At 39.6% G+C, this 19,152-nt stretch overlaps 2 protein-coding genes across 2 annotated transcripts; both read left to right on the top strand.

Moving 5' to 3' along the window:
- The first annotated feature begins 727 nt into the window (after positions 1-727).
- LOC110879752 (transportin MOS14) lies at positions 728-9,461 on the top strand. The gene is made up of 26 exons (XM_022128273.2): positions 728-1,081; positions 1,662-1,739; positions 1,896-1,958; positions 2,037-2,084; positions 2,165-2,311; positions 2,402-2,533; positions 3,932-3,972; positions 4,072-4,163; positions 4,295-4,422; positions 4,507-4,582; positions 4,650-4,770; positions 4,851-4,950; positions 5,061-5,142; positions 5,244-5,446; positions 5,549-5,600; positions 5,699-5,854; positions 6,577-6,700; positions 6,769-6,850; positions 6,933-7,021; positions 7,107-7,181; positions 7,258-7,312; positions 7,395-7,514; positions 7,588-7,680; positions 7,774-7,919; positions 8,699-8,876; positions 8,954-9,461. The coding sequence occupies exons 1-26, from the start codon at positions 959-961 to the stop codon at positions 9,230-9,232; spliced, it is 2,883 nt and encodes a 960-aa protein (XP_021983965.1). The 5' UTR covers positions 728-958; the 3' UTR covers positions 9,233-9,461.
- Positions 9,462-14,747: 5,286 nt separating this feature from the next.
- LOC118481841 (uncharacterized abhydrolase domain-containing protein DDB_G0269086-like) lies at positions 14,748-17,587 on the top strand. The gene is made up of 8 exons (XM_035977140.1): positions 14,748-14,913; positions 15,440-15,601; positions 15,672-15,815; positions 15,894-16,324; positions 16,403-16,493; positions 16,740-16,891; positions 17,069-17,317; positions 17,408-17,587. The coding sequence occupies exons 1-8, from the start codon at positions 14,748-14,750 to the stop codon at positions 17,585-17,587; spliced, it is 1,575 nt and encodes a 524-aa protein (XP_035833033.1).
- Positions 17,588-19,152: the final 1,565 nt, after the last annotated feature.

The following is a 19,152-nucleotide window of genomic DNA, read 5'->3' on the forward strand; positions in this document are numbered from 1 at the left end:
ACTCTGAAAAGTCATCTTTATCATTCAGTACGGTTAACCGATTTATCATCATACAACCTCCCACCTATTCAATCATATGATTTTTCAATCTTATATTAACTAAAAATAAATAAAGATTAATATTCAATCTTATCCTACTTAAAATATAAAAAAATCCGTTAGTTCAAATTAATATTCAGTCTTATCCTACTTTAAATATAAAAAAATCCGTTAGTTTTTTAAAATATAATCTTTTATTATTTGGTATATAAAATCATATTTATTCAACCCATGTAATACACGGGTGTTTTTAAAAATATACCTTTTTTTATTATTTGGTAAACAATATTACATTTATTCAACCCGTGTAATACAATGGTTTTAAAGATATAATTTTTTTTATTATTTGGTATATAATATTACATTTATTCAACCCGTACAATACATATGGTACTTATAGATATAACTTATTTTATTATTTAATATATAAAATTATATTTCTTCAACTCGTGCAATAAAGGAGGCTTTTAAAAAGATAATGTTTTATTTTTTGATATATAAAATTCATTTATTCAACCCGTGTAATACACGGGGTTATAACCTAGTACTTTCATAAACAAGAATTTAAAATGTAATTGTTTTCTAAGACAAGTTTTGTAAATTAGGTAATACATAAAGTATAATTTATTCGATTGTGTATTTTTTACTACCCTTATAAAATCTTGATAAATAAAAGATAACTCAACCCGACCCGCACGAAAATTTGAATTTGACGATTGACCGATTGTCAAAGACGCAAACACACACACAAACACACAGTCCAGATCTACGAGACGGCTGATAATTATTATTTCTTCCAACTGCAAGAACCCTCGAAACCACACGGGGGCCAACACACATATAAATTACACATTGCAATTCATACCCATCTCATCTCCTGATTATCACAAAACCCTGTTTTCCGATTTGGGGGGGATTCATGTCGCACGAGAACATTGTTAAAGAAGCCTTGAACGCTCTTTATCATCATCCAGACGACGCCGTTCGATCTCAAGCCGATCAATGGCTTCAAAAGTTCCAACGCACCATCGATGCTTGGCAGGTACTCACTCCAATCTGGTTTCTTCATTATTAATTAATTTGATGTTTCATTCTTTTGTACCTAATCACTTAGGTTTAGTTAATCTGCTTTATGATGCTACAACTGTATTGATTTAGTTGTTGAGTGTTTAAGATTCTTGATTAATTAGGGATTCAAAATCTGAAAGTAGACAAATAACATAGGATAGGTAGAGGGATACCAGAAGTTGCAATCGTTGGTGTTAATTACTTTGGTATTAATGATTTTTAACTAGGGTTGCCCTGCCATGACTAAAGCTAGAAGCTTTAAGTTTCACCTGTTAATAAGCTTTACTGGTCTAGTTTTGGTTAAGTGTCGTTTCTTTTTGCACTTGATGACTTAGTTTAGTAGGACGGGACATGAAACTCTGTAGTCTTGTTGGTACAATTTAGTTATCAGTTGAATTATCGTAAGCATAATAAGATTTACAGATGGTTGGTTCAGTCGGTTAAATTATCAAAACATATAACAGTGTCTAAGTGTTTATTCTGCAGATATGTGACTCTTATGTGACAATTACACGATTAAACGGAATAAGCTGATGTTTACTCAATTTGTGTAGGTTTCTGATAATCTGCTTCATGATGCAAGTAGCAACGTAGAGACTCTAATTTTTTGCTCACAAACTCTCAGAAGTAAGGTAATTCATTCATCTTTACTGTCCTTTTAATCACGTAAGGTATTTTTCTATACTATCTTCAAACTTCATGTTTTAAGTTTTCACTGCTAACTTTCATGGTAAATATATATATTTTCATTTATCCATATATGTTTCTCATGTTGTTTATGAAAATAGGTGCAACGAGATTTTGAAGAATTGCCTTCTGAAGCATTTCGTCCACTACGCGATTCGTTAAACGTGAGTAAACATTTTTACCCTTGTATAGTTGTATTGAATGTCTGGTTTGATAATTGGTGTTTCAACTTTAAACTGCAGAACCTATTGAAAACATTTCACAAGGGCCCACCTAAAGTTAGGACACAGGTAACGTCCACAACTTCTTATCACATAAACACACACTCACTGTGTGCTGACTCGCAACTGTAAGGTGTGTTGTTATATAGATTAGTCTTGCTGTTGCTGCTTTGGCTGTTCAAGTTCCCGCTGACGATTGGGGAGACGGTGGCATAATGAATTGGCTTCGAGATGAAATGAATTCACATCCCGATATTGTTCCGAGTTTCTTAGAGCTGCTCAGAGTCTTACCGGAGGTACGTATGTTTATCTAGATATTGTACCCGAGTTGATGCCATAGATTCTATTATGAATTTTTAATGTATTTGTAATATATTTAATATCAGGAAGTTTTTAATTACAAGATAGCCGCGCGTCCTGATAGACGCCGGAAATTCGAAGATGAACTTGTTTCTACGATGGATGTTGCTCTTGGTATATTGACTGCATGCTTAAATATTCCAGAACTAAAAGAACAAGTAAGATTTCGTCTTATTTTGTACTCATGCATTATTAAGATTTAAGAAAGAAGCTGGTCATTTATAGGATTGGATACTTGATTTGTTCCCTTTGATATTCTCATAAGTTATTGTTTTATTTCAATAGAAATAAATGATGTATATGTACATGTTAGAACAAATAATAACAAGTCATTAGAAAGTCCTAAGTTTGAGTTATTTGATCAAACTCATTATAATTAATGTCACTCTTAAGCTTGCAGTAGTTTTATACATAGCTGTCGACTCGAAATCCTAACCTTTGACTTGTGACTTGAATTTAAGAGTCATTACACATAGAGAGAGTTATGGTGATATTGAAGCAAAGTAGCAAACAAGTGTTTTGAATATTAAGGGTAACATTTTTAACGTTCTCCAGTGACTTGACTCGACACGTAAGTCGTAACCAATTAGTAGGGAACTAGGGATGAGCTCGGCACCGTACCAACACCGAAAGTACCGATCCTGAAAAATGAAAATCACCAAAATGGGTACCGGTACCGGTGCCGAAAGTGCTCAGTACGGTATTTAAAGGTAAAAAGTGGGTAAAATACTATACCGTACCGGTAGTTCGGTACTTAACCGAAAGTGCCTATCTTGAAAAACGCCAAAAATGGGTACCGAAATTCGATCGGTACGGTTTGGTACTGATATTTTTTTTTGGTACCCAGTACCATAGTTTAAAAAAACGCTCGTTTTGAGGCGTGTCTCGAGGCAGAACGGTGATAAATCGTACATGAGGCGGCGCCTCGGTGCCAGTTATTATACGTACGCCTCAGTGGTACGAGGCGGACGTTTCATTTCGAGGCGGAACGGTAAATCAGAGGCGTACGGTTTTTAGGCGGGATATATTAGGGTTTTTTGGGCTGGATAAAGACGTACAATGCTTGTAGCTATACGCAATCAAGAAAAAATAGGGTAGAACAGAGATGGAGATATACCTTATAGCGATGGATTACCAAGAAAATTAGGGTAGAAGTAGAACAGAGGAGTTGATGACGGCGATAAAAGAGTGATGTAACTTATTAGGGTTACTGAAGAAAATAACTACACCTTTATTTATTTAATTTACAAAAACTTACATGAACACCCTTAAACATTAAACTTTTATCATATTCAACCCAAAACTATTCTCACAAGTCTATTTACATTAGGAAAGTTCTGTATTTTATATTTTACAGGATACATAATTTTTATATTTATTTTTCAATTCCGCCTTGGGCTTACGCCTCGGTGGGCATTTATTTTTTCGTTGATTAGTTTGATAACTATAACTATGGATAATGGACACAAAGCACGCCTTTTTTGCATTCTTTTGACTTATTTTTTCTCATTATTTGTTTTAGTTATGTGACATTCTAACCATGATTTGGCATTCAGGCTCTTGAGGCTTTTGCATCTTGGCTTCGGCTAAGACATAGGTACGTTTTCGTGCTGCTGACTAAATGTTTTAGATAAGCACAACTAGCATTATTGTTATTATTTGTTAAGTTTTTTGTTTTCTATTTTTTTGCTTACAGGATCCCTGCATCTGTTCTTGCTACGCACGCATTGGTGCTAACAGCTCTCTCTAGCTTAACTTCTGATGTGCTTTCAGAGGCAGCTGTGAATGGTAACATAGAACAATATAACAAAATACATATATATTTTCTTTTTACTGAAATCAGTTTATTTTACATATGTTTATTGATTGATTATTCACTTGTTTTTAATGTTATATTATTCGGTGTTGCTTATTTGCAGTCATTTCTGAATTAATACATTACACGTCAGCAAGAAATTCGGATGGGTTTGCTGTTCAGATGCCGTTAATTCAAGTTATTGTGCCTCAAGTTATGAGTCTGAAGCCACAACTTAGAGATTCTTCAAAGGTACTTCGTTTTTTTTTCATAAGATACACATTAAATGATTTTATTCTTCTTCTTTTTTTTAATCTTTTAAATATTTTGGTTTAGGATGAGGAAGATGTTAAGGCGATTGCTCGGTTATTTGCTGATATGGGCGATTCCTACGTCGAACTGATTGCAACCGGTACGCTACTTAATCATTTACTCATTTGGACTCTTGGTATTAATTTTAACATCGATATTATATACAGGTTCAGACGAATCGATGATGATTGTTCATGCGTTGCTTGAGGTTGCTGCACATCCAGAATACGATATTGCTTCCATGACATTTAATTTCTGGCACAATCTTCAAATTTGCTTGATAGAAAGGTGTGTCTGTTTTTCATGTTCTCACTTTTTTTATAAAACCAAATATTTAGTACAAATATAATATTATTATTATTTTGCAGAGAATCATATGCATCACATGGCAATGAATCATTAATTGAAGCCGAGAGAAATAGACGGGTGCAGGTTTTCCGTTCGTCATATGAAACACTTGTATCACTGGTGAGTTAGTTAAAAAAATCTTGCTATTTTTGCGACAATTCCCAAAAATGAAATATATAGTTAATGAGAAAGACATATTTTATAATGAGATTGTATTTTGTTTCTTACAGGTTAGTTGCAGAGTTCAGCATCCTCAAGATTACTCGGAACTTTCAAAAGAGGACCAAAAGGATTTCAAACAGACAAGATATGGTATCCATTTGCTTTCATATTCAAGATGCACTTTATTTTCTGATTAACATCCGTAAAGTATTTTATTTATATTTACTGACATCATAGTATTTGATTTGTAGCTGTTGCGGATGTTTTAATTGATGCTGCATTGGTTCTAGGAGGTGAAACAACACTCAAAATTCTATACATGAAGCTTGTTGAGGCTCTAAGTGGGCCCCAAAATGCTGATATGATGGATTGGCGACCATCAGAGGCTCAACTATATTGCATCAGGGCCATTTCGGATCTTGTTCCTATCACCGAGTCAGAAGTTATGCCCCAGGTAGAGTCAAACCTACAACGTGATTCCTTCTTTGACTTATGTTGACTTTGATCCTTTTAATTTTTAATTATTTGTCTTTACTATTTTGGTTAATCTCGACAGATTATGTCGGTGCTACCTAAACTTCCTCATCAATCATTACTACTTCAGACAGGTTACATATGTTGTTTATCACTTTATCGTATTATTCAAGCTATCTAGTTAACACTTTAACAGGGCTATGATTATTATCATTTTTCTTTTATTTTCCAGTTTGCTTGACTGTTGGAGCTTATTCTAAATGGCTTGATGCTGCACCAACTGGACTGTCGTTTTTGCCTTCGGTTATCGATATTCTTGTTCGTGGTATGAGTATGTCCGAGGATTCTGCAGCAGCTGCGGCCTTGGCTTTCCGGCACATCTGCGATGGTATATTTCATAAGATAATTCTTATTAGTATTCTACAGATGTTAGTTATCTTTGTTTATTATATATTACTTATATTATTAGGTCATGATAAGTGTCCCGTAATTTACTGTTGAATAGGGGTGCAAACGAGCCGAGCCCGAGCTTGAGGCTCGACCAGGCTTTGAGCTCGATCAACTTAAAAGAGCTCGAGCTCGGCTCGTTGGTAGTTTCTCAAGCTCGAGCTCGGCTCGTTTGTTATCTATTAATTAATATATTAAATAAAAATAATAAAATAGTAATAGACTCGTTTAGGCTCGTGAGCTCGATAAGTGAAGCTCAGGCTCGGGATCATTTACAATACAAGCTTATTTTTAGGTTTAGGCTCGCCTCGTAAACAAGCTTAAATAAGCTCGGCTCGGCTCGCTTACGAGACCACTTTAATTAAGGGGTAAATGTTATCAAGCATTAATAAAAACTAATATTACACTAAGGCTCGACGAGCCTGACGAGCTTCACATGCAAGGCTCGAGCTCGATAAATAAACGAGCTTTATTCTAGGCTCAAGCTCGATAAGGCTCAGCTCGTTTCGAGCTTTTCCTCGAGCTGCTCAGCTCGTTTGCACCCCTACTATTGAGTAATGCATATATCCAATAATATAACTCTTATGTACGGATTATGTGACGCTTGTAATACGCTGTATCTGTCCAAATGGTTGATAACAAAAGATTCGTGTTTTACTTTAGACTGTGGGAAAAAACTCCGAGGATCTTTAGACGGGCTTTTTCAAATATATCAAACGGCAATGACTGGGGAAGGTTCGTTTAAAGTAGCAGCTCAAGATTCGTTGCATCTGGTCGAAGCCTTAAGGTACCACTACAATCTTGCAGAATATTAATCATTAATTAAATAAAGTTCTCATAATTTTTTCGTTGCAGTATAGTTATCACCGAGCTTCCTCCTGACCAGGCTAAGAAAGCCCTCGAGGCACTTTGCATACCCGTTGTTGCACCTTTACAGGTTCGACTAACTTAGAAATAAATGAACCGAAAGAAAACAATAGCCATGCTTTTGCTGTACTTACTCATGTGTCTTCGAGCAGGAAGTGATTAATCAGGGGCCTCTGGTATTGGGTCAAAAACCAGCACGTGAAATCACAGTTCATATCGACCGACTTGCAAATATATTTAGGTACCAAAAAAATTACTTTGCTCCAGTCACTGGTTTAGGTTTATACAGGAGCTATAGTTCTTTAAAATTAACGAATCATTTGCAGATATGTAGATAATCCGGAAGCCGTTGCGGATGCAATTCAAAGACTTTGGCCACTTTTCAAAGCCATCTTTGATATGTAAGTATTATCACCATATTTTGAATCGTGGCATGTTCTAATCTAAAATACGAATTTGTGAATGATGAATATGCAGTCGTGCTTGGGACATGCGGACAATGGAATCATTATGTCGGGCGTGTAAACATGCCGTGAGTTAAAGCTATATGTTTTTTTTAGGTTTACTTATTTCTTGGTAATAACTTGTGCAATTAAATAAATGGTGTTATGAAGGTGAGAACATCTAAAAGGTTTATGGGAGTTACAATTGGAGCAATGCTTGAAGAGATACAAGGGTTGTATAAACAACACCATCAACCGTGTTTCTTATATCTCTCTAGTGAAGTTATAAAGGTATTATTCACCTCAAAAGTTATTCATCTTTAATCTAATATAGAAAGGTAATTATTGGATATTATGCTTGCAGATATTTGGATCTGATCCTTCTTGTGCTGACTACTTAAAAGTGTTGATCGAATCTCTATTTAGCAATACCGCATGTTTGCTTACAAAAATCCAGGTCTGATTTCATATTTTCATCTCATAAAGATAAACAAATGTTAGCAAATATATAAAATATTAAATATTAAATTATTTATATTATTATCTTTAGGACTTCACTTCCCGGCCAGATATAGCAGACGATTGTTTTTTGCTGGCGTCAAGATGCATTCGGTATTGCCCACATTTGCTATTCCCATCTCCTGTATTCCCGTCATTGGTGGAGTGCTCCATGATTGGCATCACAGTGCAGCACAGGTTGTTTAATATGTTTATGTTTAATTGATTTAAATATATTTTTTATTAACAGTTTAATAATATCTAGTGGGCTACCACCTGCGCTCCGCAGCGGGTTCGAAACGTGGATAAAAATAAGCAATTCACGAGAGTTAAAGTTGTTTGATGTTTTAGTTAATGGGCTAAACATGTTATTAAAGTTTAGGGGCTAAATATGTCATTATTAAAGTTGAGAGTCTAAAGTTGTTTATTATTGAAATTAAGGGGCTAAAGTTGTGTTAGTTAAGAGGCTAAACATGTCATTATTAAAGTTGAGGGGCTGAAGTTGTTTATTATTAAAGTTTAGGGGCTAAAGTTGCTATACGTGAAACCCATGTCATTACCAAAGTTGAGGGGCTAAACATGTCATTATTAAAGTTGAGGGGCTAAACATGTCATTCTTAAAGTTGAGGGGCTAAACATGTCATTATTAAAGTTGAGGGGCTAAACATGTCATTATTAAAGTTGAGAGGCTGAAGTTGTTTATTATTAAAGTTTAGGGGCTAAAGTTGTTTTACGTGAATAGTTACACGTCATTACCAAAGTTGAGGAACTAGACATGTCATTATTAAAGTTGAGGGGCTAAACATGTCATTATTTAAGTTGAGGTATTAAACATTTCATTATTGAAGTTGAGGGACTAAAGTTGGTTAATGCCAAAGTTGAGAGGCCAAAGTTGATTGATGGGACAAAATAACATGTTTATAGTATATATGGTTTGGGAAAATATGTTACAACAAAATATTATTTGACATATGCAGGGAGGCATCAAATTCTATACTAAGTTTCTTGTCCGACATATTCGATTTGGGAAAATCGAGCCAAGGACAACAATTTATTTCAATAAGGGATAGTGTTATTGTGCCTCGAGGTGCGAGCCTTACTAGGATATTAATCGCTGCCGCAACCGGGGCTCTTCCAAGTTCAAGATTAGAAACCGTAAGACATTTTGACATCTTTTTTTTTTTTTTCTCTCTCAAGTGTGTATTCTTTATTTAAATGTGTTGCTGCAATAGGTGGCGTATGCCCTGCTGGCACAATCACGAGCGTATGGGGTTAAAGCTCTAGAGTGGGCTAAGGAAGGCGTGTCTTTGATTCCTGTTACTGCGGCAACAGACATGGAAAAATCAAGATTTTTGCAGGCGTTATCGGATGCAGCGTCGGGTGTAGATATCAAAGGTCTGACAAATCCAATTGAAGAGCTTTCGGAAGTTTGTAGACGAAATCGTACGGTTCAAGAGATCGTTCAAGAAGCGTTGAGGCCACTTGAGTTGAATTTGGTCTATGTATCATAGAGTTATATCATTGGGGAAAAAGGTCATTTTTTATGCCTAATCTTCTCTTTGTGGATGGATTACTACATTTTTTTTCTGGGCTTATAGGGATGGTGGTGTGGTGTATAATTGTTGTAGTTGTTTTCTTTAAAAATTTTGGTTGGGGTTTTATACTTTTGGTTTGCTTATGTATACCATCCCTTTTCCGATTTTATGATAATGAACCCCCCATATATGTTTTTGAGTGTCATGAAAATTTGTTGACAGTTATGCATTAGGACAGCTTGTGTGATTTACTTGGTAAAAATGCATTTTTGTAGAGCATTATTTGGAAGAATGCCAAGAGGATTTTTGTGCATTGCTAATATTTGCTTGCGGTTGCATCGTTTAAGCTACTTATTAAGTAATTTTTTTGTTGGAACGACGACTTTTTTGTATTAGGCTATCGCACTCCCTAAATTGGAGAGCCTTGTTGCCCCACTCTGGCCGAATTATGTTGTCTTAACTGGGCCCACGTTGGCTTTAGAGTTTGGCTTGGGTGTTCTTCTAGGAAACCACACCGCCAGCTACCATTTGACAGTTGTGCTACTACAAGAGCAGAATTCTTTGGCGTAACACATAGGGGGACGAAAACCCGGGTGGGCTCAGGATAGAGTTAGGCACCTCTGTAGGGAGGCTAGGGCCGCTAGGCTCTATCTATCATTGCCTAATCCATTAAAGTGACAAAAGTGAAGATTGAACTTAGGTCTCCATCAGAGAATCCAAGCTTTAATATGAAAATTTTTAAAATATTTATTATAAGCATCTTTGCTATAACTCCTTAATATTTTATGTAATATTGTATGTTAAAAATTAATTTTTATAAAAAAATAATAGAAAATAAAAAACAAAAAACAACGCTTGTGGAACTTCTACCATCATGCTTTATAGCTTGTAAGACCCGCGTGTGTTGCGGTGTAGGTACTTCGCAAATATCGAACGTATTAGTCCAAGCGTTATGTGATATGTTAATAATATGAAAACGCACGTTCTGACGTATCTGATTGAACTCAATGTATGTTATAGTTGCATTGCGATTGGATCAAAACGTAACGTAAATCGAATCTATATCGTACAATCATAACGTATTATACGTGACCCGACTAACTCACATTTATATCGTCAAGCCAAAAATTCTTGAGGGGGTCAAAGTGGCATTTAAAAAGTTCATAAAAAGTTAAGTGGTTAAAAATTACATTTCCTAAACTTAAAGGCTAATAAAGGGTAAAGATAAAATTTGATAAACTTTTGGGATAAGAAGGAAACTATAACAAAGTTGGGGCTAAAAAGGAAACTACCACAAAGTTGAGGTGTCAAAAGCAAACTATTTGAAAACTGAAGTAGTAGTTTAGGGACTAAATTTGCCATTTTATGAAACTTTGAAGGTACCAAAGTAAAGGGACTAAAATTACAACATTGTAAACGTATGGGGGAGGGAAGGCAAAGCTGATGAGGTTTCCACCGACTTTGTCCTTTAAGAGTATATAGAATATATTCATAATTATTTTTTCTAAAAAATAATAGGAAAAACACCTCGGAAAAATATATTCAAAATTATTTTTATAAAAAAATAATAAGAAAAAAACCCCAAAAAACAAATGCTTGTACTTGCTCCATCATGCTTTATAACTTGTCCGAAAAAGAAATAATATAACTTGTCCGAAAAAGAAAAATAATGAATACCGGTACTTTTACTAATATTGTAAGGACTATACCGTATAATTTGTATTTATATAGCGTTACATTACATTATATTATTACTATATTATTATTATTATTATTATTATTATTATTATTATATTATATTATATTATATTATATTATATTATATTACTAAACGAACTGAATAGTGATTTTAATATTCTAATAATATATAGTTTTTCTAATACTTTTATTATTTTAATATTATAATATAATAATAGTTATTTTCTTTACTTTTTAACTTTAATCTTTTTTTAATATCAGGGGTTGGGATAAGCTTGGTGTCAACCGATATCGAACCAGTACTGATATTGAAAATACCGGTACGGTCCTGTTCGGTATCAGTACATGAAGGTAAAAACCGACACCAATATAGAAAACGCCAACAGTTGGTGCTGAATTGATATTGGAAATTCTTTGGTTCGGAAAATTCAGTCTGGCTACCCGGTACCATTTGCTCATCCCTGATCACGGTTACCGTACGAATAACGGTATCGTACAACTTTTTTTTGTTGATTTTCTTCAACTTTTAATTTTTTTCTTTGGGTAAATTACACTTTTCGTCCTTTATGTTTGTATCAAATTGCAATGGATAGCCTTTAACTTCAATAATTACAGTCACAATCCTTTATTTGGAAAACTCAATACATCGTTCGTCCTTTAACACTAACAAAGTTAAAATTTTCAGTTAAATATGACATGTGCATTGCACATGAGGGCAATTTAGTCATATAACATATTAAAAATATATATTGTAATAAATAAAATAAAGAAAATTAATTAATTAGTTAGTTAATATGTGTGTATATATAATATGTATATGTATGTATTTAATGATAACCACCCAAACAAATTCATAAAATCTTAAACAGTCAATTTCCAGATGTTATCCTAAGATCCACCTTACATTTCACACCAGAAGTACTCGTCGTCGCCACGGCGCCACCGTCTTCCGTTCTTCAGCTTCACCTTCGTATCAAGGTAAATCAATTACAACAAACTCTTCTTATTCTTCAGATCTGATTTCAAAGCACTTGATGAAACAATGGTTAACCGGTCAGGGTTAACTCACTGGTCTCGTCAAGAAGGGTTAATCCCTTCCTCCCGAGGATCGTTGACTGGATCACCGGTGGGTTGATCTCTTGCACAAGGAAACAAACCGTGACTCGTAACAAGGAGGATGGGGTGGGGGGTGCTCCTTGTTACCACTCTCCGGCGTGAGAATCAGTAATCTGCTTGGGAAGCAAAGTATGATAATAGTAGTAGTGAGAGAGTTGTGAAGAGAGACCTCAAACCTGGTTTGGGGTTGGTATTTATAGCCGAGGAGTGAAGGAGGAGGATGAGGACAGACTGACGACGTGCTGCACCTTTGCAGGTGTGTCAGGCTTGTCGGGTGTGGAGGTTGCTCCACGTCAGTCTGTTGCTTACGTAGTCCTGACAGATGACTGTCATTGGCGCTACTTGCACTGGTGTGTCAGTCCCACTTGTTGGGTGTATAGGATGCGGTGCGAGCCGCATTTCTGCCTGCGGTAACATCTGATGTTATCGCGTCTCTTGCTTGTGATCAAGAAATACGCGAGATGCGGTGCTAGCCGCATCGTCGCCTGTGGTGACTGTTGCTGTTATCCAGCTTCCTTGTATTGATAGGAGTGTTCACTGGACGTGGTGCTAGGCCGCATCGCTGTGAATACTTTCGTTTTCATACACCAGATGTGATGCTATGCCGCATCACTCTACCGTTCTAATATTCCAGGTAAGTCCTCCATCACTGGACAGATTGGATTCAACCACTGTGTCGATGCGTTCCCGCACGGACATAAGTAGGTTGTTTAGCTAGTGGGGGTTTTGATAAGGGTAATGGTCACTCGCGGTCGATGCTGACGCGAGATCTGGGACCATACCCCTTCAAGTCCCCCCAGTCTAGTGTTGCTGCCATATGCAAGTTGCATGTGGGAGGAGTATTGGACTATGGTGTCTAGAAGGTAGTTTGGAGTCTGGAGAAGATCCTAGACCAAGTGGATGGTCTTTGCTCTTTGTAAATCAAGCTGGAGGTCTGGAAGAGTCATTTGACGCCTCTTCCGTACCGGTGAGAATGTTTCGTCTGATGCGAAATTCTCAGCCTTGGGTTGGGTGCCACCTGTTGGTGTGTCGAACCAACCTGAGACCTTGCTGGGCGTATGCACAAACTTCGAACCAATCTCTGAGATGGTGAATGAAGAAGAGAGTTCTCTGATGTCATGATTGGACATCAAATGATGATCCCTTTTGTGGGGTGTTCATGTTCTTCCAATTAGCTCTCTAGTAACCGCACGTCCTTTGCGGTTACCTTGTTGCTTGACATTGTTGGCCACGGTTGTGGGAACAATGTTCAGTACTTGCGTCATTGTTGGCCATGTTTGGTCGAACAATGTGATTCTGGATAATGGTCAAATAAACATGGTCATAGGCATGGTAATGCCCACCATTGTTTATTCTATCCATCTTACAAGTAGGGTAACAAAGTCATAAGCAGACTTGTTACCGCTTGCTCGATCGCTTGTTGTTCGACAAGGGCTCGTATGATCCTTGGGGATCTCGTCCGCATCTCTTCCTTAGGCACCTTCCTTCACGCTCCAATACCGAGGAGTTTTCCTTGAAGTAGTTTCGTTCCTCGATGTGAAGTTAGTTGTGGCTCTTCCGTAGCAACCGTTTGCGGAAGTTATGGTTATGTCCGCAGCGACTCGTGAGCGTCTGCGGAATATGCGGACACCATATTCGCTTGAAACGGGAGTGTTGCTCGGATGTGGCTCTTGAAGGATCAGGAGTCAGGGTTGCTGATGTGCGTGCGCGTACATTCCCTTCCTTCTTTTTGTTAAAGAAGTTGTTCATGCACCCTCTGTGGTTGTGAACCGGACAGGAGGGATTTGAAGCTTGAAGAGAATGAAGGCAATGCGGTTTACCTGTTTCTGAGATGCGGTTCAGTCCAAAGAACAACGCTGGTTCTGAGTATCTGACACACCTGAACGGGCTCGTGTGTGTCATTTCCGCATATTCCATGTGTGCTCGTGGGTAGTGCGGATAGGTATTATACCCCCCTATAGTGTGGGGATATATATTTTTGCCTATTTATAGGGGTATGTAAAAAAACGACATGCGGTATGGGTATGGTGCGGTATACCAGAGAAACCGCATGCCGCTTATAGTTGGATAATGTAGTCGCTCTTTTTTTTTTTTTTTTTTTGCATACGTGGCTGACCTCACGTGTGAGTTGGTCGAAGTTGGTGAGGTCATTCTGTCATGTGCTGAAATGAAAGGACATTTGCACTGCCCGAGGCATTAAATGCACTGTAGCAAGGAGTGTAAAGGTCTCTTATGTCAGGCGCGTGGGCGGCCACGCGCGCGTGATAACCGTCAGCGGAAACGGCGCTTGACACGTGGTGTCGCGTAATTCGTTCTTTTTGAACGTGATGATTCGTTTTCTCCCTCCGCATTAATTGCGATGGGTATATAAGGGGAAACCGTTCGTGGTTTCCCCTCACTTGTTCGAGATTTCAAAAATTTGCCGGTGAGAGAAACATTTTCTTTGTCTTCTCCGACGATATTTCTTGAACTTCCGGTGAGGTTGATTTGAGTTTTTTCACTCACGTTCTTTCCTTTGTCCATATTTCTGATGGCTGAACCATCGAATGTACACAATGTGGAGGGTGAAAACCCTGAACAGCCGGTAGTGGCGGCTGATGAAGACGAAGATGATGATGTTGATGCTTCCGGTGGTGGGTTACCGGTGTTGAAGTGGTCAAAGGGTGGTTTTAAAAACATGATGACCACCATTCAGATGGCCGACGAGTGGAAGGCTACTTACCCACAGGAGGGGGATACCGGTGCCGATGCTCCGGCCGGTTATATTACTATGTGGGCAGATTTTTTCACCGAAGGCAACCTTCGGTTGCTGGTGACGGTGTTCGTTGCGGAGGGGTGTTGGAGTATTATCATCTCCATATCTCCCAACTTAGTCCATTTGGGATGTTCCGAATCAGGAACTTTGAGTATACCTTCCGTGCCCATGGCTTGCCCATTACTGTTGAAAATTTCCGGCGATTTTACCAGTTGACGGTGAACACTGGTTTTTTCTCTTTTACTCAACGTCATGGGAGTTTAAAGTTGATGACGCCTCCTAAGGGTGTGACCGGCTGGAAGAAGAAATTCTTGTATGTTAAAGCCTGTGCGGTCTATGCCAATATGTCCTTCCGGAATGTCAATGTTGGCGTTACTGATGAGGATATTCCTGTCGCCACCGCAAAGACTGTGGATTGGTTCTCTAGGCTGCGGCCTATTGAACTTAAGAAGTTATATAACAACCAGCTGTGGGTGTTGCGGATGATGCTTACTAGGCCGGATAGGAAGGCAAGGCCCGTTCTTCGGGAAAAGAGTGGTGGTAAGCTTGTTACTCTTTATTGTTTTCCTTGCTTCATTGTCCTTGTAATAATATGCATGCATGTGTTGTATCAGTGGATGCGATTGGCTTGTGGAGGATGTTCGAGCCCGATTTCGAGGGCCAGGTTGAGCTGATTCCGGTTGAGTTGCGGGAAGGTTTTAATCTGGAAATTGTTAGCAACTTCCGCGTACCCAAACGTGATGTGCTGCAGGCACCCGTGCCAGAAGGCACAAAAGGTATTTTCTAAGTTGTACTTGTTTTCCCAGTTCACCTTTGTAATTTGTTTGCTTGATTTCTCCCATGCAGCTATGCTTGCGGACTTGGGGAAGTTTGAAAAGCGCATCCCCAAGAAGCACGTAGAGAAGAAGCAGGTGAAGAAAACCACGCGGGGTCGTGGTAAGGGGAGGGCTGAAGGCTCAGTTGTCCCTCCTTCGGTGTCTCAGGCCGCAGGTACCTATCGATCCTGTTATCGCAGATATACCGATTATGTGGTAGTATCTGATACCCTTGAGGGTTTGGGTGTTCTAGGTAGTGGTGCGGCTGCAAGTGGAACTGCTATGGGTCCCCCCGTTGTTGGTGAGAAGAGAGAACTAGAGCAAAAGGCTGCTGGTGGTGAACCGAAACGTCGGAAGCTGCAGTCTAAAAGGGCTGCTCCGGCGCAAAGAAACCTGCGGTTGCTACTGGTGAGTATAACTTTTTTCATTGTTTTGCATGCACAACGTGTTAGATTAACAGTTATTGCTCTTTGTATTGCAGAATCACAAGATGCAGGTTTTTCATTTTTTGATTTCCCTTCGTCTCCCACGCATACCGCTGCTGCGGACGCGGGGGTGCCGAAGGAGCCTGTGGTGCCCAAGGAGCCTGTGGTGCCCAAGGAGCCTGCGGCACCTTTTGTTCGCGATCCCACCGTGCAGGTGGAGAAGACGGTGGAGAAGACTGCTGCCCAGATTTTTGATACTGTGGATTCCTCCGACAATCTGATCTCTCCCAATGAGGGTGATGGATTGGACTTGAGGTTTTCAGATGCTGGGAAACAGAAGTCAGATGCTGAGGTGCGGCAACATGGTGCTGAGCCGCAGAAATCTTCTGCTGGTGAGAAGGTTGTCGGTTCTTCTTCCGGTGGTGCGGGTTATGATGGGCCTCCTATTCAGCCTGGGGAGTCTGAATTGGAGTACTATTACCGCACCTACACGTAGGATCGAAGTACAGCGTATCATCGACCCCCCTGGACTGTTATGCAGGGGGATGATATTTCTAACGATCCTTCCGCGTGCAAGGAGATTTTGGGTGGTTTGGGCACCCCCTTTGAAGCTGAACGTGCCCGTGCCGCACCCCGTGAGGTGCGCATCAATCAACTTTCTACAATGCTAGTAGGAAGTTCCATTGTGGCGAATGCCATTTTGGAAGACTACAAAGTGCTGGGCCGCAGGGAAGAAGAAGCTGTTCGTTTGCGGGCTGAAGCAGAAGAGTTGGTGAAAGCTGCTCGTGCGGGTGCGGAGCAGCTTGAAAGAGATAGAGCTGCTTTTGTCAAGCAGAAACAGACTACAGAGTGGGCTGCCACTGCTGAGCTAAAACAGGTTCGTACTCTTGCCAAGCTCCTTTCTGATGAACGCAAGAGTTGGAATGAAAAGTTTTCCAATGAGCGCAAGAAGTGGAATGAATCTTGGGCTAAGCAGAATGACAATCTGTTTCGTGCTCGTCAGGAGTTGACGAATGCCAAGGCGGCGAACGCTGCTTTTGGCAAAGAGAAAGCTGCAGCTGAGGCGATTGTAGTTAAAGCGCAGCAGGCGGAGGTCCGGGCCGTAAAGGCGCTTGAAGAGGCCAAGGAAGCGGGGGCTCGTGCTGCGAAGGCCCTTGAGGAGGCCAATGAGAGGGAGAGTCGCTCTTCTAAGGCTCTTGAGGTGGCGAATGCGGAGCGCACCCGTTTGGATCAAGTTGTTGCCAACCTTCAGGTATGATTCGTTATTTCTGTTTGTATATTTCTTTCCGCCTTTTGAGAATGTTTACCGATTTTGAGTAAACTGCTTTTTGCTCTTTGAAAGGCTGAAGTTCAGGCCCGGGAGGTCGCGGTTACAGACCTCACAGCCCGCGTTAGTGTTGCGGAAGAGCGGGCTAATGTTGCCGTTGAAGCCAGAGATGCTCTGACTTCTTCGCTCCAACAACTGGAGGCTGATCGTGAGTGGATGCGGAGTCAAGGCATTGCACATGTAAGTATTTTGTGACTTTGTATCAAAGGTTGACCTTATGATGACCTTATTATCCTTTTGTTGCAGATTGTTCAGGCCATCATGGATGCTCCTGAAACCGCAACTGGTTTGGACTTGGTCAAGGAACGTGCCCGCGGTGCCGGTTTTAAAGCTGGTTACAGCCGCTGTATCGGTCACATAAACGTCATGTCTGAAGGCGGTTTCACTGAAGAGCGATCCGGGTTTCGTGACGTGGACACCGAAGGGCGTCTTAACGCGGCTGTTGCCTCCTTCTATGATACGTCCCTCTCTTGTGTGGAGAAGTTGGACGAATGTTTAGAGGCTGCGGATTACGTTGACCGGTTGCGGATGTTGTATGCCGATGGAGAAGAGGAAAATCCCGCTGGTGGCGGCCAAGATGGCGCGGGTACCAGTGGTAAAAAATAGGGTTTAGGTTGGCTAGTGTGCCCCCTTTTTTGTTTTCCTTTTGTAAATGTTGGAAACTCTATGTAAATCCATTAAGCATCACGTAGGTGCTTGAATTTTTTGAATATAAAGTTTGCTGTTCAATGTGTACAAGTTTTTTAATTTCTTGCATGTTTGAACGTGTATATGCGGGACTCTACCCATTGTGAATGGGGTCAAGTATACTCCGTACCTTTGTCGTATGAGTACGCGTCAATTCCGTGTTTTGCCCTGTTAGGGTTTAGAATTGTTTAAGTTTTGTAAAAACTTGTATATCCGGAACTCTACCCATTTTGAATGGGGTCAAGTATACTCCATACCTTTGTCGTATGAGTATGCATCAATTCCATTGTTTACCTTTTTAGGGTTTAGGAATTGTGTAAGATTTGTAAAAACTCATCTACCCGGCCGGATAAAGAATATTTTGCCAATGCTGGCCTATTACAATATTTGTGTGTGGTTGGCACTTTGTGTGGGTATCGCGAATGAAGATTTTTGCCAATCTGTTTTTGTGGATACCGCAAAGTGGAACACACATTTGTAATAGTAGTAACAAACAATATTGCATTGAATCGTTCGTTTATTCAAGTGTAAATGGCCTGCGGCCCGATAGGTTACATGGAAATGAAAAAACATGGCTTACATGTAACAGCGTCTAAGCTGTTGTGCATTCCATGTACGTGCGATAGGTTCGCCTTCTAACGTTTGCAATTTGTACGCGCCTTTCCCAAGACCTCATTGATGAGGTAGGGTCCTTCCCACTTGGAGGCAAGTTTTCCTGGGCGTTCAGCATTAGATGCTTCATTGTCATGGAGGACGTAGTCTCCCGGATTGAAAGTACAAACGCGGACACGCGAGTTGTAGTACTTTTCCAGTTTGGATTTATACTTAGCCTCATTGATGGCAGCGATTTCACGTCTCTCTTCCAAGAGGTCTAAGTCAATCTGCGTTCCATACTGTTGTCTATTTTTTCAATAGCCAACATTCTGGGAGAAGGGATGCCTACTTCCGCGGGGATCACCGCTTCTGAACCATAGACTAGGCTGAAGGGTGTTTCCCCATTGCTTGTTTTTGGGCTCGTACGGTGAGCCCATAGGATACTTGGGAGTTCATCGACCCAGCCACGCCTGGCTGTT

This window comes from Helianthus annuus, chromosome 9 (genome assembly GCF_002127325.2).
Source record: "Helianthus annuus cultivar XRQ/B chromosome 9, HanXRQr2.0-SUNRISE, whole genome shotgun sequence".
Lineage (NCBI taxonomy): Eukaryota > Viridiplantae > Streptophyta > Magnoliopsida > Asterales > Asteraceae > Helianthus > Helianthus annuus.

Bases quoted from the DNA above. Each gene is read 5' to 3' on its own strand.
- LOC110879752 (XM_022128273.2), top strand. From the start codon at position 959: ATGTCGCACGAGAACATTGTTAAAGAAGCCTTGAACGCTCTTTATCAT. The intron at 4,164-4,294 runs GTAACATAGAAC...GCTTATTTGCAG, and splicing joins TTCAGAGGCAGCTGTGAATG to TCATTTCTGAATTAATACAT. The intron at 4,771-4,850 runs GTGTGTCTGTTT...ATTATTTTGCAG, and splicing joins CAAATTTGCTTGATAGAAAG to AGAATCATATGCATCACATG.
- LOC118481841 (XM_035977140.1), top strand. From the start codon at position 14,748: ATGATGACCACCATTCAGATGGCCGACGAGTGGAAGGCTACTTACCCA. The intron at 14,914-15,439 runs GTATTATCATCT...GTGTTGTATCAG, and splicing joins CGTTGCGGAGGGGTGTTGGA to TGGATGCGATTGGCTTGTGG. The intron at 16,892-17,068 runs GTCAAGCAGAAA...CGTGCTCGTCAG, and splicing joins AAAGAGATAGAGCTGCTTTT to GAGTTGACGAATGCCAAGGC.